The sequence below is a fragment of the Lasioglossum baleicum genome, chromosome 5 (genome assembly GCF_051020765.1).
Source record: "Lasioglossum baleicum chromosome 5, iyLasBale1, whole genome shotgun sequence".
NCBI lineage: Eukaryota > Metazoa > Arthropoda > Insecta > Hymenoptera > Halictidae > Lasioglossum > Lasioglossum baleicum.
In genome coordinates, this window is record NC_134933.1 from 9,220,089 (window position 1) to 9,239,128 (window position 19,040).

General features: G+C 40.9%; 2 protein-coding genes across 2 annotated transcripts in view; one reads left to right on the top strand and one right to left on the bottom strand.

The window, feature by feature from the left end:
• Ft (cadherin-related tumor suppressor fat) overlaps positions 1-19,040 on the top strand; it is a 150,494-nt gene that overhangs the window by 16,654 nt on the left and 114,800 nt on the right. The gene's annotated exons all lie outside the window — the stretch shown is intronic.
• LOC143208786 (uncharacterized) overlaps positions 1,002-19,040 on the bottom strand; it is a 105,410-nt gene continuing 87,371 nt past the window's right edge. The window contains exons 2-4 of the mRNA XM_076423586.1: positions 8,388-8,983; positions 8,019-8,041; positions 1,002-7,912 (exon numbers count right to left, since the gene is read on the bottom strand). Coding sequence (XP_076279701.1) covers positions 7,804-7,912; positions 8,019-8,041; positions 8,388-8,609 — 354 coding nt within the window. The 5' untranslated portion in view covers positions 8,610-8,983 and the 3' untranslated portion in view covers positions 1,002-7,803. The remainder of the gene's footprint in view (positions 7,913-8,018; positions 8,042-8,387; positions 8,984-19,040) is intronic.

The window sequence follows — 19,040 nt, forward strand, 5'->3', positions numbered from 1 at the left end:
AACTACGATTTTCACCATTTTCAACCGCTTGTAGCTCGTGTGTATGTTAATCGATTTCCATTAAACATTAAACATGTGTGTAACTACTGTAGATCTACAAAAGACATATTTAAACATTTTTTTAAGGGCCCAAATAAAGAAGTTTTAGAAAATGCCTCTTTTTATGTTTGAATGTAACCTTTTAAATTATAATTTTTGGAAAATCTTTTCTTCATATCATTTCATAAACCAATGCTTCTAATTGATTCTAAAAAAATCAGGTCGTTTGGTACAATTATAAAAAAGTTATTATGTTTTAAAAGGCGTTCAAATACTTTCGTGGCTCAGTGTAACATAATCGTTCGTCGACTTGAAATAATTTAATATCGTTTTTTGATCGATGAAGTCCGCTCTTCGATTTCCGAATCGGACCTTCGATCCGTTATTCTCTATGGGGTTTCATAATTTTTCTTCATTAATCTCTTTCCGTGTGTATCTCTCCCCGTTGTCATTCATTGTTGCCCCGAGACTTTTACGGTGTTTACAAATGATTAATTACTTCACGCGTAATTACCTTGGGCTTAGCTCATACGGCCGATAATGCACGCGCCGACAATGTACGGTGCGCCCCTAATTGAATAATAAGCCGGCTCTAATTAGAATATTTCTCCTCCTCTCAAAAGTCTACGGATTACTTAATAAGATTCTCAATTGACTCTCGAGTCAACAAACAAAATTTTACTGTATATAGGTACGTTGTTAAATCACGCCTAGTAAGGTAGCGATTAAGCAGCGAATCTGTCTATGATGCGAACAACCTGTTTAAAGCAAAAGTTCAACAAAACGCGTGTAGAAAAATTTGTCAAGATTGCTGGACAAAAGAGACGACTTAATCAGTGTACGTTATTAAATCGCACATAACAAGGTAACAAATTAACAGAGAATTTGTTTATAAAAATTTTCAAACAACCTGTTCAAAATAAAAGTTGAAGGGCGAGTAGAAAAATTTGTAAAATTGCTGGACGAAGGAGACGGATCAAGCAGTGTGCCTCTTTATTAAACCTTATCTAGCAAGGTAACAAATAAATAGCGAATTTGTCTATGATATTTCCGAACAGCCCTTTTAAAGTAAAAGTTGAAGAAAGCGCGAGTAGAAAAATTGTCAAGATTGCTGGACAAAAGAGACGATTTAAGCAGTGTACGTTATTAAATCTCACATAACAAGGTAGCAAATTAACAGCGAATTTGTCTATAAAATTTCCGAACAATCTTTTCAAAATGAAAGTTCAAGAAAGGGTGAGTAGAAAATTTGTAAAATTCCTGGACGAAGGAGACGCATTCAGCAGTGTATTAAATCTCACCTTTCGAGGTAGCAATGTTCAAATAAAAATTAGAGTAAAACAAGTGCGACTGGAAGAATCTGTCAAAGTCGGAACGAGGAAGCACGTTGAGCGGTTATTGAATCTCGGCTAGCGAGGCGGCGATTAAACGGCGCGAACAAAAGCGATCGAACAGTTTCGATTTCAACGGGAATATGATAATCACGGTTGAGCGAAGAACGGGGTGAAAAAAATAGCACGGGGGAAACGTGGATAAATGAAGTAAGTGGCACATGGCGTTTGATTCAGGAAAGCGGCTTTAACGTGATCTTGATGTATCGCGGCTCGAGACCGGAGAGTTAGAAGGCCCACGATGCAATGGGTGGGTCCGGGGCTCGCGCGAAATGTAGGCGTAATGTTTCCTCCATGCCGTGTTTCTTTTTTCTTTTTTCCTTCTCTTTCGTTCGTTGCCTTCTCCCTCTCTCTCTCTCTCGCTTAGATACATATACAATATATATCTGGATCGAGGCACGCGTACCACCGCCGCGGCAAATTTAATAATAGTCGATGATAATTGTGTCGATTAATGGTTCTCGTTTAACCGCAATAAACGGTCAATTAACTACAACACTGTTCCTTTCACCCTGTTTCTCGTTCTTCAACAGACACGTTCCTTTTCTCGATTTCCAGCGCGTTTTCGTTTCGTGTTTCTCTTGCCGTACGTTTCACCACGCGAACCTCGCCTTCTTTTATCTCTTTAGTCGTATTTAATTCTCGAACGGACTCTCAGCGTGGCTTTGTAATACCCAGCAACTCAATTAACCCTTAGCGGTCGACGGGCGACTCGGAGAGTCAACATTCGAAATTCCTGTACCATTATTATTATTTTTATATTTATTTTAAACGGGCCGAAGTCCTTTTACACAGATGTTTACAATAGAATAACAAAAAGAATTAACGTAATTTAGCTAAGAGGGGACATGTACAAAAAATTGTTGGAATTATTCTGTATCTGTATTATCAGATAATCGTGCGTAATTTTCTTTTGAATGTGTGTAACGACCCATTAAAAAAACAATACTATTAGTCTGTTAGAGTTTGCAATAATGCGATTTATAGGATTTATTCATCCATATGTGGATTTGGGTTCAAGTGTTTGAAATCCTGCTCTAGATCTCAAAACACGTTCGGGTATGTATGTACATAGAAATTGATTTGCATAAGGAAAGGGGGACAATCAATATTATTATTAATCAAATTAAAGATAAAGCTCTGGTCGCGGATACTATTCTACGAGCAGACAATGTTTCCAGGTTGATTGTGTTTAATATTATACAGTAATCATGATCAAAGATTGACATAGGATTATTCATCTTATATGAACAAAACCTAAGAAACTTATGTTGCACTCTCTCAAGCATGATTTCGTAATTAAAGCTTAATTATAAGCAATATTCTTTACATTATCAAATATGTTCAATTTAATCGATCAATACATCGATTTCATATCCACGAAATGATAGAAAGACGTCTTTTTTACAACCATTTTAGATCTAAAAGTCTTACGTCCTAAAAGACGTCTTTTTCGTTTCAAAGACGTTTTAAAGACGTCTTATTTCGGACGTCTGTTGTAAGACCTTCACGACGTCTTTAAGAAGCCTGAATGTCCAACAACAGACGTCTTTGAGATGTCTTTGTGCTATCTGGGATACAATGAAACTATTCTAGGCTCGGAAGAAATGTTTAATTTTCAAGTTAACCATTCCGGCGCGGAAGGTTCTTTGTTATTTCCTATCAGCGTTGAAAACTGGCTGTTCTTCGGTAATGGAACAATTTGTTTAAAATTTCAGCATGTTGACATTCGTTTTAAAAGAGATCGAAAGTGACGCGAGCGAGTTTAAAAACGATGAGAAGAGTGTGAATATACGTTGTAACGGATGCATTTATCGCGTCATAGATTTTATGCCCCATCCTAGACTCGATTCTTCAGCCATTGCGTATGCGAAGTCGTTTTAAAAAATGTTATAAGTAAATCTTGCGCAAGAACGTCGCGAGTATGAGTACTTTCTCGACCATAACTGCGAAAGAATTCCAGTCGCATCGAACTGCTGCTCGTCGATAAAATACACACTTATCGATTGAAAGTCCAGCCAGTAAATACTTCAATATCTCTACTATAGATGTACACCATCAGCCACTAATTAAGAGACAATCATTTCTCGCACAACTCATCGTGTACGTATATGTAGTTTCCAAGAATATTTTTTGTCAAACGATCGTAACATTACTTCTTAGCACTACTAACTCCGCTAATTACCTCTGACTCGGGATGAACAAACTTTTCCATTCTTTAACACTAGAACTCCGAGGTAAGACGAAGCTAGTTTTCAAAACCAGTCAGATTAACTGGTCTTTAAACAATATGTAATAATAGAATATTTATATATTTATTGATTGATTACCATCTTACAAAAGGAATATGGGGCTGAATATTTCTTTGAAAATATTATGTAGCGGTAATCTTCCAGCTTTAGACCCTCCTTTTATTTTTCCCACCTGGATCTTGCATACTTCCATTTTCGTCTTCAGAACTTAAAGGCACACAAACACGTCTTCTTTTACGTAAATTCAAAATATTTTTTCATTCACTTTCCGTGGACTCCTGAACATTTTCTTTGTGTCTATTATCTCATTATTACTATTTGTCCTGTTATTACTATTCAGCCTCCCCTAAACGTAACATTTACCCTATTTATTACTATTATCACTGTAAAGTTCAATTTCATTTTCTTCATGCTCATACAATTCCCCATCCTCGATATCAGAGCATTCCACTGGTATATTTGTTCACTTTTTGCAACTATTCAGAGATGTTCAATCGTTTTGCCATTTTTAGGGCTAGTAAAATATTGTCATACGAAAAAGAATTAGGTCCTGTTCCAACGGCTATGGTAACTATCGTTACATCGCAGCTATACATATTTATGTTTATGTTGTGGCGCCAAAATAAGACGTTGCGTAAAACATCAATAAATCTATCGAAATATTTAATAAACGATTTCGGGTTCGGTGAACAAATTATTGAATACTTTTCCACTTAGAGAAGTACCAGTCAAAACGACTGGTATTGGTATAAGTAGCGACGATACAACATTATTTTGATTCTGAATAAATTAAACAAAAATAAAATTCATTACATTACTCCTTTAGTTATCGCTGTAAAAGTCATTACATCATTGTGGGAAAAAGATGTAGCATGAAGTAGTAATTGTAAAATGAAATTGCAAATCCAGTCATTTTGACTGGTCTGGTAGTTCTAGTGTTAATCAATTATGGGGATCATTTCTTCTACAATGATAGCGCGAGCCGACTTCCGTTAAGAATTAGCACAATCGCGGAGATACGGCGATGGGGGAAACCGGGCGGCGATGAGAGCCCCCCGATTCCAGTTTTCTCGCGATTATGGCATTGTAATTAGCGTCGCAGATAGGAAAAGTGTGCAAGAGTGCTAGACAAGAAATCATCGATTGGCATAGCGCGAGAAATCGGCGTATCGGCGCGGCGGCCTCGGGACGAGCTTCTGATAAGTTGTGTTCCGCATTAAGGAGATAGAGGCTCGCGGACGGAAGCAACCCGCGAGCCTCGGAATTCTGTTTCCCAGTTAATTATTTCGATACGATCTCCCGTAATTTCTCCGTTTACAAGGCCTCTGTTCCGAGCGCAACGTTCCAGCGGATCGGAAGTCGGACCCGATCCATGCAACAACCGTTTAATGCATCACCGGCGCGCGCTCTTATCACTCGTTTCGAATCGCGAGGAAAAAAAAAAGAACGGGGTTATTAACGCTAATATACTCGTTCGTCGGCGTGCAGGCGGCGGCGGCGGCGTCTGGTTCAGCGTCGAGTGGCCGCCATCACTTTGCGCCGGAGAAACTAGTCGGCGAGAGAGCCCGGACCGTTCATTTTCTAGTCTTGTCTTGCCACGCGTCGTTGTAACTCTTCCAGCGAACATTTTTATTCGAACGCCCCTCCTTGTACCCGCGAAAGGCTCAAGCAAATTCGAGTCGACTTAATTATCTTCGTTTCCGATGTTACACAACATATCTGCGTTGTACTTTTATTTTATTTATTTCTACCGCACACCATTCCAATCCCAACCATAGACATTCGCAAACGATTAACCCTTTACGCTACGAATTATTTTTCAATTTTGTTGCCAACAACTACCTACTATTTTAAGTGTTTTGTGTTTGAAATTTACTTCAAAGGACTGCTCCTTGACTGCTACTTATTTCAAACAAGTTTGTTTAATAATTATATTGAATATAGCTGTCCCAAACTTCGTTGTAATTTATATCTGTGGAACTTGTATTTGTTTTTAACTAAAAGATACCACTTAAATACAAGAAGAACCAAATACAAATAAAAACACGTTTCATTTACACTTTCATTTCTCCGATGACGAGTCACACTCGACGAATTAGTGCAAACGGTGAATCGAATTCTTAGAACGGTTCAGTGTTCAGTGTTCAAGAAATAAATTCTATTTTATTCGGTCGATCTTGAGATTTTTCAGGCAACTCGATTGATCCCATGCTCGTGGAGTTTCTCTTTTTTTGATTGGCAAAAAGTTGAGTTATACGACTTCTCACGATTTTATTTGAAATGAAATTTGACAAGAAATACATCTTTAATCAGTTCAATTCCCATGCAAATGATGGACGAACATTTTATTTTGTACATCTATGGAAAATCAAAATTTCCCACCTGAATTGCAACAAACTGGAGCGAAGCAGAATATTAATTTCTTTTTTAATCCTTCTAATAAGCTGCGATGTTACAACGACATTTCTCAATTCTCCCCAACGACTGCATTGTTTTTAATTACACCCACTCATTTTTGTCATAAATGCATACAATTCTTGTACGTATTAAAAATGTAATTATGAATTCGATTTCCTGCGATACAGGTGTCCGATTTCATCGTGTACCAACTGAACTAAATGTATACACATCGTGTACCGCGCGGTGTGGTTCTCCTCCTTCTCTCCTGCTCTGCCGCGTTTAAAATTTCTCGCGTACCAACGTTACATAAATGATTCATTGAACCCGATTATTTGACGGAAATTGTATGGGAAATATGTCGAACGCCTCGCGGGTACCGTTCTCGACCGCAGAATGCAGCCGTTCGATCGACGGTTTTCATGTTACGGGCTTTTTACAAGCCCTGACTAGACTTTGTTGTTGCAACAACGGTGCCTGGCCTACGGCTCGAAAAAATAAGATACCGGTGTGTAATGATGATCAGCGTGGTGGGCGATCGGTTTTTCCTGAATGCGATTGTGAAAAATACCTACATCGGGAAAAACAGTCTTCGAACATTTTAGGAAAGTTCATTTTCTCTTTTTATAATTGATCTGGAGAATGCACACAATTTTCCATAAAAATCCACAGTCTATCATGTTTAGTGTATAGTCTAATGTTCGTTAACATGTCATCCAGGAACATTGCACAAGCTCCAAATATTTCTATCAATAAAATAGAACTTATATGTTAGACACTCAACTCACTTGAGACGTTACACTTTACAAAATGTTTCAATAAAAAATTAATTTGTAGTTTTCACTTTTTTTTAGTAAAATGGTAATTATTTAACACGTTCTTTGTTCTATACTGCATTTTTTAGAATGCCTCCTTCTGTTGGTGGAAATATATCCTACAGTGTGAAACTCGTTATAAAATATGTTTTCAGCGCATTAAATAAGTGAATATTAAATCAATTAAACAAGTACAGCCTGAAGGCACACGTGGCACGGGACGTGTAAGAACGTGTCTATACTATTACATCTATTAAAAAAAGTTAGTAAGTCGCAGAAAAAAATTTGTTTAGCATAAAGGCTGTAAACCGCTGGTTTTACAGTATCGAGCGTTAGGATTGCTCGAACCTCGGAGCTGCAATATCCTGAACTGTATCCACCTTCAGCCTTGGCGGACGGCTTTCGCGATTTTTCCGGCGGCGTTTAGATTAGCCCGTGATATTGCTGTCGTCGCGCGTTACCTGTCCACGGGTGGTTGCACCTTCTTTCCCAGAAGGTAGGAGAGCGCGAGGCGTGCGCGGCAAAATGATTTACAAGAGCGCATTTATAAAGTTCGTCGCGTTCGCTCGCCGGCCGGTCGATCCTTCACGGAGCACGAAATAAAGGAACGCCTGGGATGGCACCTTTAATGCCACGCTAATCTTCTACTCGCTCATCATCATCATCATCATCATCTTCCTCACACCCTTCTCCGCTATCTTGTTCTTTCTCTCTCTCTCTTTCCCTCTTCCTCCCGCCCCTTTATTCCCGTTGCCCGTTGTTCGTCCCCTGGTAATCACAATTGTCATCCTGTTCATTTTTCAACGTCTTCTTTAGAGGGCGCAGCGCGAACAATCGGAACGAAACGACACGGTCGCAGAAATCGAATCTGCGGTCGCGAGGAATCGAAGCAGCTGGAGTCAACCGACTTCAAACTACTCCATCGCTGCCCCTCTCTGTCCCCAGAAAGTCGAAGGCCACTTCCGGGCAAAACCGGAAGCTGAGGATGTCAAAATTTATTGGTAGACTGCGGATCTTTCTGAAACAAAGGAAAATCAAAAAGTTCTACATTGATTTTGGGAAAAGGCGGTTCAATAAAAATTGATTTCCGGGCAGAACCGGAAGCTGTGGATGTCCAAACTTACTTAGTGATAGACTGCGGATCATTCTGCAAAATAAAAAAGTTTTACATCGATTTTGGAAAGAAGGGGTGCATCAAAAATGAATTTCCGGGCAAAGCCCGGAAGTTGAGGATCTCCAAATTTATTGGTAGACTGCGGATCTTGAGAAAAAGAAAAATAAAAAAGTTCTGTATCGATTTTGGGAAAAAGCGGTTCAATAAAAATCGATAATCGTTAATATAGATTTTACAAAACCTTCTGCGACTTTATAATTCACAAATGCATAAAAATCCGCATCTAAAGTAGTGCAAAGGAAAAATGTTGTTCTACGATAGTTTATGCAGCTATTTCCGAGGAGCGTACGAGGGTTAAAAATCTAGAGTCGAAACGTACCCAGCATCCCGTCATCCATTGGTTAAGTCCTTCAAGTTCCCCTCCAATCGACTTGATCGTTCGTTCCCGATCTCTGTCTCTCTCTCTTTGCTTCTCTTTTTGCTTCTCCCTTTTTTTAAATCGATTTACGACCCGTCCTCGGGAAACTCTAGATAGGACCGCGTCCCTCTGTGTAAGGACCGAGATCGATACGTCGACTTTTGTTCGAATGTGCAAGCTCATCCAGGATCATATCTCTTGAAATATCGTTCGGCGTGGTAAGAGAGCGCGCGGGCGGAACGCAGCTTAAACCACCCTCGTTAAGTAACGCTTTCTTGATTATTCCTATTTTTTTCTTTTTCTTCTTTAGCTGATCTGCGCCCTTCCCTCTTCACTTCTCTTCTCCTCTCTGTCCTCTCGTTTCGTTTCGTTAGCCCTCGGGGTGGACCGCACGCCCTGAATTTGTCTTGTCCCCGATGCGGTCGGCTTTTCTCGTTCTTCCTTCGTCTGATTCCGTCACTGTCAATCGTTGTAATTCAATCGGGAAGACAGAGACGACGTGATTAGATCCTTCTGCCCATGCGTTGTCCAATTTTTCATCGCTTAGTGACCTCTTCCTGTTCAATCAATGTGTCGGTTTATTTAGGACTTGCTACAATGATTAGAATAGGAAATACATTTCCATTTAACTTCTGTTTCTTACAAAATTTACTTGGACAATTTTTATTTTCCGGTAAGACTCACACAGTCTACTGACGATTAACACAATTATTGTAATAACTAGATTGCGGGTGTTCGTGCACTCAAATCCTTCTCTTAACACGTAAAATGCATAAAATTATTTTACTCGTACTTTTTAATCGCAGTTGTAATGGTACTTCGTTTAACAACGTCTGCTTTTCGAGGGTTAATAAACGTTGGGGTTGGTACTCCTAGCGTTCACAGTTTTCCACAGTGTTTTGTCAGAATTAAATGAAACATTGACGAGTTACACCACCACTAAAAATTGCTTCACCATTCTTCACAATATTGTTTACATTGCTAAATACGTTGGTTATCTAATCAATTACTACACGTTCAAGTATTGTACGAAAATCATCTACAATCAAACTATTCTAGCCTCGGAAGAAATGTTCAATTATAGATCATTTAAAAACTTTCTGTATTTAACAGGCTTGTACAAATTCTCATTATAAGTAGACTGTGGATCTCTATGCAAAATAAAATTCTTATACATCAATTGCAATCTACAAGAGCTAAGTAAAAATTGATTTTGCTCATTAATAATTTTTATATGGTCAAAATATTATAACGACACTGTTAAACTATTTCAATCTTTTCACTGTTTCGAATTACATCTTCCCATTTTTGTCATAAATGCGTCAAATCCGCAGTCTGATTATAAGACTATAAATGAATATATTAGCGAGTAAAGAATGGACATTCTGAGAAATTTCGTAATATTTTTTAGAGGAACATTAACCCTTTGCCGTACTTTGACAAAGCCAGACTCGTTTAACAAAGTCTAACAAATGTTACGCGTTTCATTTTAAACGAAATAAAATTTGTTTCGTTTGTGATCGATTCAAATAAATGCAGCCATGCAAAAATATACATTTTCTTTTCCCTTCCACGATATTTTCGTGCATAAAGACGTTCTAATCACTGTAACTGCAAAGAAAATGGTACGACAAGGGCTTAACAAACTGTTGAAAGAAATACAGTAAATGTTTGCCCGGTTGACTGCACAAGAGTTAAAATGAAAATCCATTTCGAGATCGCGGGTGTCGTTATCCAGCAAATCTTTCTCAGCCGTGCCCCGTTCGCGGACGAAAGAATGTTGCAAAGGTTCGTGCGCCTTTCAGGGTGTAACCTGATACCTGGATAATCGAGGATTCGGTCGACCAAGACCCAGGGCCTTCCGTGCTATATTTTCCCTAGGCAGATGCGTCAATAAGAGATCCGAGCTCCTCGAGAGATGCAATAATATTCCTCCGCCGCGAGGTGGCTCCGATCCGACCCGACCGATCGACCAGCCAATGAACGAACGAATGCTTATAAGGGCCCAATGAAATATTACTCTTGTTAGTCCTCTGGAAATGTCACCGTAGAATACGCGCAGCGGGGACCAATACCGACCTCGAGATTCGTCTATTGAAATCACCCGGTCGCACAAAAAGGACGAAATTCCAGAACCGCATACCGTTTCTCCATAGGATGATCGTTCCGTGCCCCGTGGGGATGGATATCTCTTCTCGATCTCTTCTTTCCTGGCCTCTCCGCTTCTCCTCTCTCTTTTCCTCTCTCTCTCTCCCTCTGCTTCTGTCTCTTTACGTTCGCTCGTTTCTATACACTCCTCGCCGCGCCACTCTCTCTTCCTCCCGTTGGGTATGGGATCCTTTAAAGGACTTACGCTTTTGCTGTCACTCGTCCGGCTTTGAAAACGCACGGGGGTACCGGCCACCGCGCCATGTCACGCCACGCCACACCACGCCACGGCAGGCCAGGCCCTAAGCGACACTCTCTGCCACGCAGCGCGACTCCCATTGTGTTCCTCGTAATCTCTACCTGCTTTTCCGATGTCTCCGTGGACGTCCGACACGAGCACTCTCGAGAGACCAACCTGTTCTCACCGTATAATTTTTCCGGGGCTCTGGCACACACCGGCGACCGCCTGCCACGGGGCACAGGCTCCCTCCAGCTTTACGATCAAGACCAACCAGCCTGAATTTATCTGCAATCATAAGGGACCCGGGCCCTTTGTCCTACCCCTGCAACCCCCGTCGCGATCCGCTCCCAAAGATTACCACTAATGTCCGTTTCTAATGCTGTTTTCCCTTGCATAATATTAGACCGTTGCCAACCTGCGCCCAGACACGACGCGTGTCCGTTTATTCGTTTCGCTGCTCTCTGTCGCTTTGTACATATTCAAATTTTATGCTTTTTGTCTGCTATTTAACGTTGCTTTAACGCAGAGTTGGGCATTAATCGATTAACATTTTAATCAAGATTGTATTGATTAATGTGTACGATTAAATAAGTAATCATTGAAAAATCGGCGACTGATTGAATCGATTGATGAAGTTAATCGTCAATCGTTGATTAAAAGAAGAAATCATCGAGAAATCGGACACTAATTTAATCAATTGTTGAAGTTAATCGCCACACTAATCATTGTTTTATCTTTGCATTATCGAGAAATTAGAAGACACACCCCGCACCCTTACAATCCTAGAAACGAGTCCACCCCCTTAAGTTACTAGCAGACGGTATTCTTACAAAGATTCGCGTTCCTTTATTCTGGAACAGCGATACACGTGCGAAGGCGTTCGCGAGCATCGTGTCTCGCAAGTTGAAATCCCGAGTGATCGCGAGAGGTCCAGCACCGGAAGTCAGCAGGAGTGAATCGATGCGCGCGTTTGCAGGTAGCGCGCGTGCTCGCATCGCCGGGGCCGGGCCGAGCGGGTTAACGATTCTGGAAACGAGAACAGAAGCGTGCGGAAACAATCAATTTGCGGGGTACGGGACGCAAATTATCATCGACGTTTTTACGAGGCGTCACGAGCCTTTTTATTCGGCCGTATTCGCGTGTAACTGCTTCGAATTAAAGCGATCGGGTAGCTCGACGAGCCACGTAAGAAACGGCAAAAAGGCCAGAATACGCGGAAGATTATGGGCATTATTCAATTATGACATCATTAAGGGTTTGTTGCGCTTTCGGGACGCTTTGCCGTCTCTGCCGTACGAGAAACCTGTGCCCTGGGCCGCCCCCTCTTCTCTTTCTCTTACTCTCTCTCTTGGCCGGAGAGACCAACCCCCTTCACTCTCCTCGTTGTTGTTTCGAGATGGTCCCTGTCCCTTCTGGACCGGTAAACGCGTCCCGCAGGGAACCGAATATGCCCGGTGGCATTCGTGCAACGTCCACTCCCGAACCGCAAAACGTTTCTTTACCCCGAGCGAGATTAACGATGGTTACAAGACAACAGCTACCCACCCTTCGGTTTCGACGATTTCTCGACAAGTTATCGATCTCAATGTTTCGGACAAGTTTTTCTTCAGATATTCGCGAAAAACTGTCGGCCACCACTACGCCGAATACAGTGGCCACACTTATAGGGGTGATCCCCTTTCCAACAATCCAGAAATCAATTTTATTTAACGGGATACACTTCCTTCTAATATCAGGTTATTTCGAAGGGTTCAATTTTACTCCTCTGCTGAGACACTTACACTTGAAGGGAATGAAATAAAATTGATTTTTGGATCGAGCGAACTTGAAGGTACCTCTCACAGAACATCAAAATCGGAAAATGTGTCCAGATTACCACCCTTAACAGCCGCGTTAGATGAAAAATGATATTATAGATTTTTCACTAAAAAAACTCTGTGTAGATATGTATATATTCATTGTAGAAATTTTGCTGATTAATCAATTTTTAAAATGAAAGCACATGCACGTATTTATTGAAGCGTATTGAGTATTCAGTCTTATATTTCCCTCGCAGTCATGACACTGTTCACGTGTGTCTAAATAAATGTATAATTCAATCTAAACAAGTAAATAGTTAATTCTAAATAATCTTGATGGGTGAAATTGATTTAGAAAAACATACAACACTGTTTATAACGAGAAAAATCATCGAAATCGTTACGTGTTCTGCAGTTTCACCACTATTTGTACAAACCAGACGGAAATCCCCGAACAAACCCGATTTTCTCGTGGTGCCCTAAACCGCGAAATGAAGTTATCTCGATGCCCGTGCAGCAGAAACGCTTTCATCAGCCGCCCTAAAGGGTTTACCCTTTCCCGGGAGAGCCCCGCGGTTCCCGAGAAAACGAAATTAACCCCGTCGGTAGCGTTTCGCTGTTTATAGCCCGGCGCGATAAGCGGATCTCTCCCCGTAACATTCTGCAACGTGCCCCGCGTCACCGAATCCGCCGCGCGCTGGGGCCCCCGATCATTCCGAGTATCGCTCGCCGTAAGGTGGGCCCCCGAGCACGGAAATTATACAGGGTGGCCTGTAATTATAATTCATAACATCCGCAATATTTCGTATCGCTGCAGTTTCAAGATAGCCGCGCCCCGCTCGTATCAGAACGCGATGCACCGAGAAATTCGGCGGGTTTAGATTCGAGGATAACGACGCTTCGAGCTTCGTGGATAGTCGGACTCGTTCTTTCGAAAAGCCTGTCGGTGACAAATGTCGTCATTTAACAGTGGAACATGGTCGTTCTGATCCTCGATCTTCATACTATTAGGTCGTTGCATATGATGTGGCCGATTTCTAACAATAACTTTAAACAACCGCATCAAAGAATCACACGTTCCTTGATTGTATTATAGTAGACATTGCATTTTTTCGTTACTCACACATCTTCCTCTCTTCATTTACAAGATTGTCATCTCTATTTTGTAGTTCCTTTTACAAAATAAAAATTGCTTGCACCAACTGCAAGCGACTGGAGCCACATAAACAGATTATTCTTACATTAATCATTTCAACAAGCTGAGAAAACTAGAGTACCACTCTTAAATCATTGTAACCTTCCTACTGTTTTAAATTGCATCCACTCATTTTTCCCATAAATGCATCAAATCCGCAGTCTATTGATCAGTCACCACATTTTCACCGAACATCACATAATGCTCTCGTCAATATGTTGTGTGTTTCTCCACGCATACAAAAAGAGCACGCGAAAATCGCGCTGATTGACGCCGAAATCAGATCTATTTAAAAGGAAATTTATATGTGTAGATTAAAATTGAAGATAGTACCGTAAGCTTTGTACCTGAAAACGACGTACAATGAACCTGTCAACTGTAATAGTATTTCTTGATCAAAACGCATTGCAACATTTACATTCTGAAATCGGACATTTCATATGCAACAACCAAATAATTCTCCGATCAAGTGCTGTTCGTTTGCCGATGCGAATCACACATGTTGTCAACTCTTTAATTCCTAATCATTATTCGCGCCAAGCGGGCTTTACAAAGCGCGCGGATTGGTTCCCCGAAGACAAATTAAATTTTGTAACGAAGGATTCATCGTTTTAATATTCACGAGACGCTGCGTGCTCTCTGGAATCTCTAATTGCGGGAAAGCGGTGCACGCGAGGAATAATTTAAAATACCGTATTTCTTTTCGCTTAACTCTCGGTGGATCTACTATACAATATTCGGCCGCGCCGTAAACCAGGGGTCCAATTACCGGGTCAGAGCGACCAATTTCACGATCATCTAAATTCGCCCTCTCCACTCGCAGTCCGAGGACAAACCGAGGGAGCGAAAGAAGCACGAAAGAATGGCGCCGCGGCGTTTGGTCCCGAGCATTTTCAGGCGAGCGTCGTTTTTCGCGCGACCACATAAATCGAGAACGGGGAGGGTTCGAGGGAAAACGCAGAACTGTCGGGAGCACGAGGAGCGGGGAGGCGTTTCTCCGAGGTAAGGGGGAGAGGGTACAGACGAACGATTCCCCGAAGGCTGCGCCGTATCCTTTCATAATCGTCCGACCTTCGCATAGTGATCATTCCTGGGAACTATGTCCCCGGTAAAATACTACTTGGTTGGTCCTCCGGTTTTTATCTCGCGGCTCGGAAGCGCGCGCTCGCTAATGACCGTCCGATACGAGCCGGAGCGTTTTCGGGCCCGGTTTGGCCCGCTTTTACCCACGAAGGAACTCGATGGGAAGACCTTCACGTATCTCCGCGGCCGCGTTCCTTCGATCCGCGAGTGTCTCTCTCCCCACGGTCCCAGAACCCTCTTCTTCCTCTTCAACCGCCGCGCCGCCACCGCCTCCTCCAACATCTCCAACGCTTCGTCCCCCATCGCTCGCCGATCCTCTTTTCGTAGAACTTTTTTGCTAATTCGTGAGTTTCCATTTCGCGTTAAAATATAACCAGCCGAACACCTTCCTTTATCGCCGGGATCAATGTCCATTAACCGGCCTGCACCCTCTCTCTCTCTCCCTTCTCTCTCTTTTTCTTCTTCTTGAACATTGGTATTTCTTACCTTGCTCGACAATACCATTTACAATTATTGAAATGATAAGAACTACCTCATAATGCAGTCTCTACAATCGGAAACGAGAAATTGCGGTGTCTCGGGGAACAAAGGTTTTTAACACTAACCGTACCGGCTACAAAATGTGTCGGATATATACATTGTTTTATACAAATTACAAGACTGAACTTATTTAGACTTTTCACAATTTTTATGATAACAATAGGTGATTAAATAAAGAAATTTGTGGAATAATTTCTGACGGAAGCATCTTCATAATTTCAATAATTAAAAAATAAAAAATGTGAAACCGGTCATTTGGCCGGTAGTGGTACGATTAGTGTGAACTAATGTTGTCTATATCTTAACCCCTTGCCCCTTACGGTTTATTTTACGGTTTCAGTGACTAGAACTTTTTTTGTAGATCGTAATTTCCTAAAAAAGGAGAATATTGATATAAATTGTATGCCTATATGTTCTCTAATAGCTGTATACTAACAAAACCGAAATGGAATTTTATTTCGGGGTTTAAAGGAGACTATTAACATACATTTTTATCAGAATGTGTTCAGAATCTTCATCACGTGTCAAACACGATATTGTAAGGTAAGAGGCAAGGGGTTGAACAAAAATTATTGTAATACTTTTGATTTATATACGAAGGGGAAACATCAATTTTATTTTTAAAAATAAAGTGATATTAGGTACTTCATGTTATTTTGATTAATTTCGAAAAAGTTTGTTTTGTGTTCGATGACCAGGTGGGATACACTCATTTAAACCTATCGTATATTGATGCACTTTTGATGATTTTCATCCTCAATATTCGCTCTCGCATGTTTCAGTTTGCTCGTACACCTCCGAACGTTCAGGATATTTTCGTGGTCTCCAATGAAAACAACGATTTGTTTGCAACTATTTGCCCGCCTGGTAGACCGTGCTAGATAAACACAGAACAGTTCTTCCGGTTATGGGACATACGATTTCCACCTACAGCCGCGACGACGAAAAATCCCCGTACCTGATACGTTCGAGACTGTTTGTCCTAGGAGAATCGATATTCTTCCGAGAGTATATGCCCTCCACGTCACACCTTTAGAGTACTGTGAATATTGAGAACCGGATGAACGTCAATATTATCCTACTCCGTCGCGATCTATCGTCGTGTAAGTGGTAGCTTAAACAAACTACCAAAGAATTTCACGAGTCTCTTCGTTCTCGAAGATATCTAGCCATTCTGACCGGCAATGTATCGTTTCTACCGTTGGGAAATCATTATTACTAATATTATCATTAGACTGCGGATTTTACGTATTTATTTAAGAAGAATTTGAAAATACTGTCACAGAGTATTTTCAACCCATTAAACATACTACAATAATAAAGAATATAAATTTCTATTTCACACTCCAGTGTGTTGCAAGTCAGCTAGAACATTTTTATTTTGCATAAAGATCCGCTGTCTAATTAGAAAATATTTTTAATATCTGCGTTCAAAATGCAATGAAAATCATGTATTCTAAGGATGTCTCTTGCGAGCGTACTAACAGTATCCCCAATAATTGTGCTACTTGAAAAGTCAGCTTAAAAAATTTCTCTGGCCCAACAATCGTGAAAGAAACAGCTAGATTACGTCGGTGGGAGTGACTCGTTGGTTCAAGATTGAAATTGTTATTGCCACCGCGAAATTTATGATCATTTTCACATTTTACAAAACTACAAAATGCACGCTGGTACACAGTGCCATTGGAGTCTTGCTTGAAATGATACTGAAGAGGGTACGCGAGAACTCGCTCAACTTTTTCTTTTTATTGAGAAAATCTCAGAAGAGATTTATTACAACGTTAGGTGTAAACATAGATGGAGTATACAGAACGAGTAACCTCTACAAGCAAAACATAAGGGTGTCCCACTATTTTATTCCCCGTTTTTGGTTTCCCTTAAGCACACAGGTTACAATTTTTTAGAAACGACAGAACATGAAGGCAGACTTTAACATTGGGCCCAGCCAGAAACATAGAAACATCCAGAGGCAGTTGAAATCTTAACTTAAAAAGGTTGTTCAGCAGTAATAATCTTCGCACATCATATAAATTGCACTGCCAAAGAACGTGATTGAGAGTTGTCGATGTTGCCAATCCGGGCAAGAGAGCCAGTACGATGGCTCTGCTTCTGTTTATTGAGACAATAAAATGGCGGAATAGTTTTATACGTTTGAACCAAGGATGACGGTTATCCCTGTACTAATGGAGAAAGTAAAATTTCCCTTTATATAACCCTTGGTTTTTAATTATCATGGAAGTGTTGTGAAAAGCTTTTTCCAAGAATAGTTCGTACAGATCAGTATAAGGAATTTTTGAGAACTCGCTCAGCTTGAAACATTTCTAAATTTCGAACTATTGATCCTCCAGGATCGGAACTTGGATTTCTTACATCTTCTCGTCCATATCTACTGGACAACATAGGAGAAACACAAAAATTTATAAGAGAAAGGCAAACATTTCTGGTTACAAAAGGAAAAGAGGAACCGATATTTTTTGGCCCATTAGCGGACAATGATAACAACAGTTAAGAACAGAACGTATCAGAACGTCGAATCCGGTGAGAAAACTCCGCGCGGTATAGCCAACAGCGTTTCCTCGGCTCGCCTCGACAGGATAAACAGACGAACGGGCTCGATGTAAAAACATGATCGCGGGGGCATCCTGTATTATTCTTATCGATGGGTATTCGATGACTGGGATGAATTGGTCCGGAATGCCTGGCATAATATTCCGTCCCTACGTAGGGAAGCAGGTAGCGGGAAGGTCGGGTCGGGTCGGATCGGACAGCCGAGCTCGAGCCGTATAACGTGAAATCGAATGATGCATAGGCATCGGGAACTCGGTCCCCGGGCCCGACGTCAACCACCGCACCGGCGAGATTGCCGCGGTTGATTTACATTTATTTAGGCCCTAGACAAACACTCGAACAAGGAACACGAGTCCCTACACGTCTACCGGGGCTTCCAAGCAATTCCATCTGTCAACCTATCCCCCCACTCCCACCTCCCTCCCCCTCTTGCTACAAGCTTCTCCCCACCCACGTCTTGAAATTCTACAAATCATCTATTAATCGCGCGATTACGCTCTGGTCGCTTACCTGTTCGGTCCCCTTTCGAAATTGGACGCTCGTGCTGCCATTAGTTCCATTATCCTTGTTAATGGACCGCGGATTCTGTGCATTTATGTGGTGTATAGCGTTGAGGCCACTTTAATTGGAAAATTAAACATTTTTTCCTAGCCAGAGTAATTCCATTGTATATGACTCTTTTCATTTGATGGACATGACATACTGATACAATACCTCGTGCAATATTCGAATGTGTAGTAATTGATTAGATACCAATAATTACATTGTATATTATTTTTTTCATTTTAAGGACATCACAGTGATACAATACCTCGTGCAATATTTAACCATTTGCACTCGGAGCTATTTTAACTGGAAAATTGAACATTTATTCCGCCCTAGAATATTTTCATTCTGAATGCTTTTTTTAAATTTCGTGGATTCGAAATTGATATAATACCTCGTACAATACTTCGTTGTTTAATAATTGATTAGATACCAACATATCTAATAATGTAAACAATATTTTAAATAATGGTACAGCAATTTTTAGTGGCGCC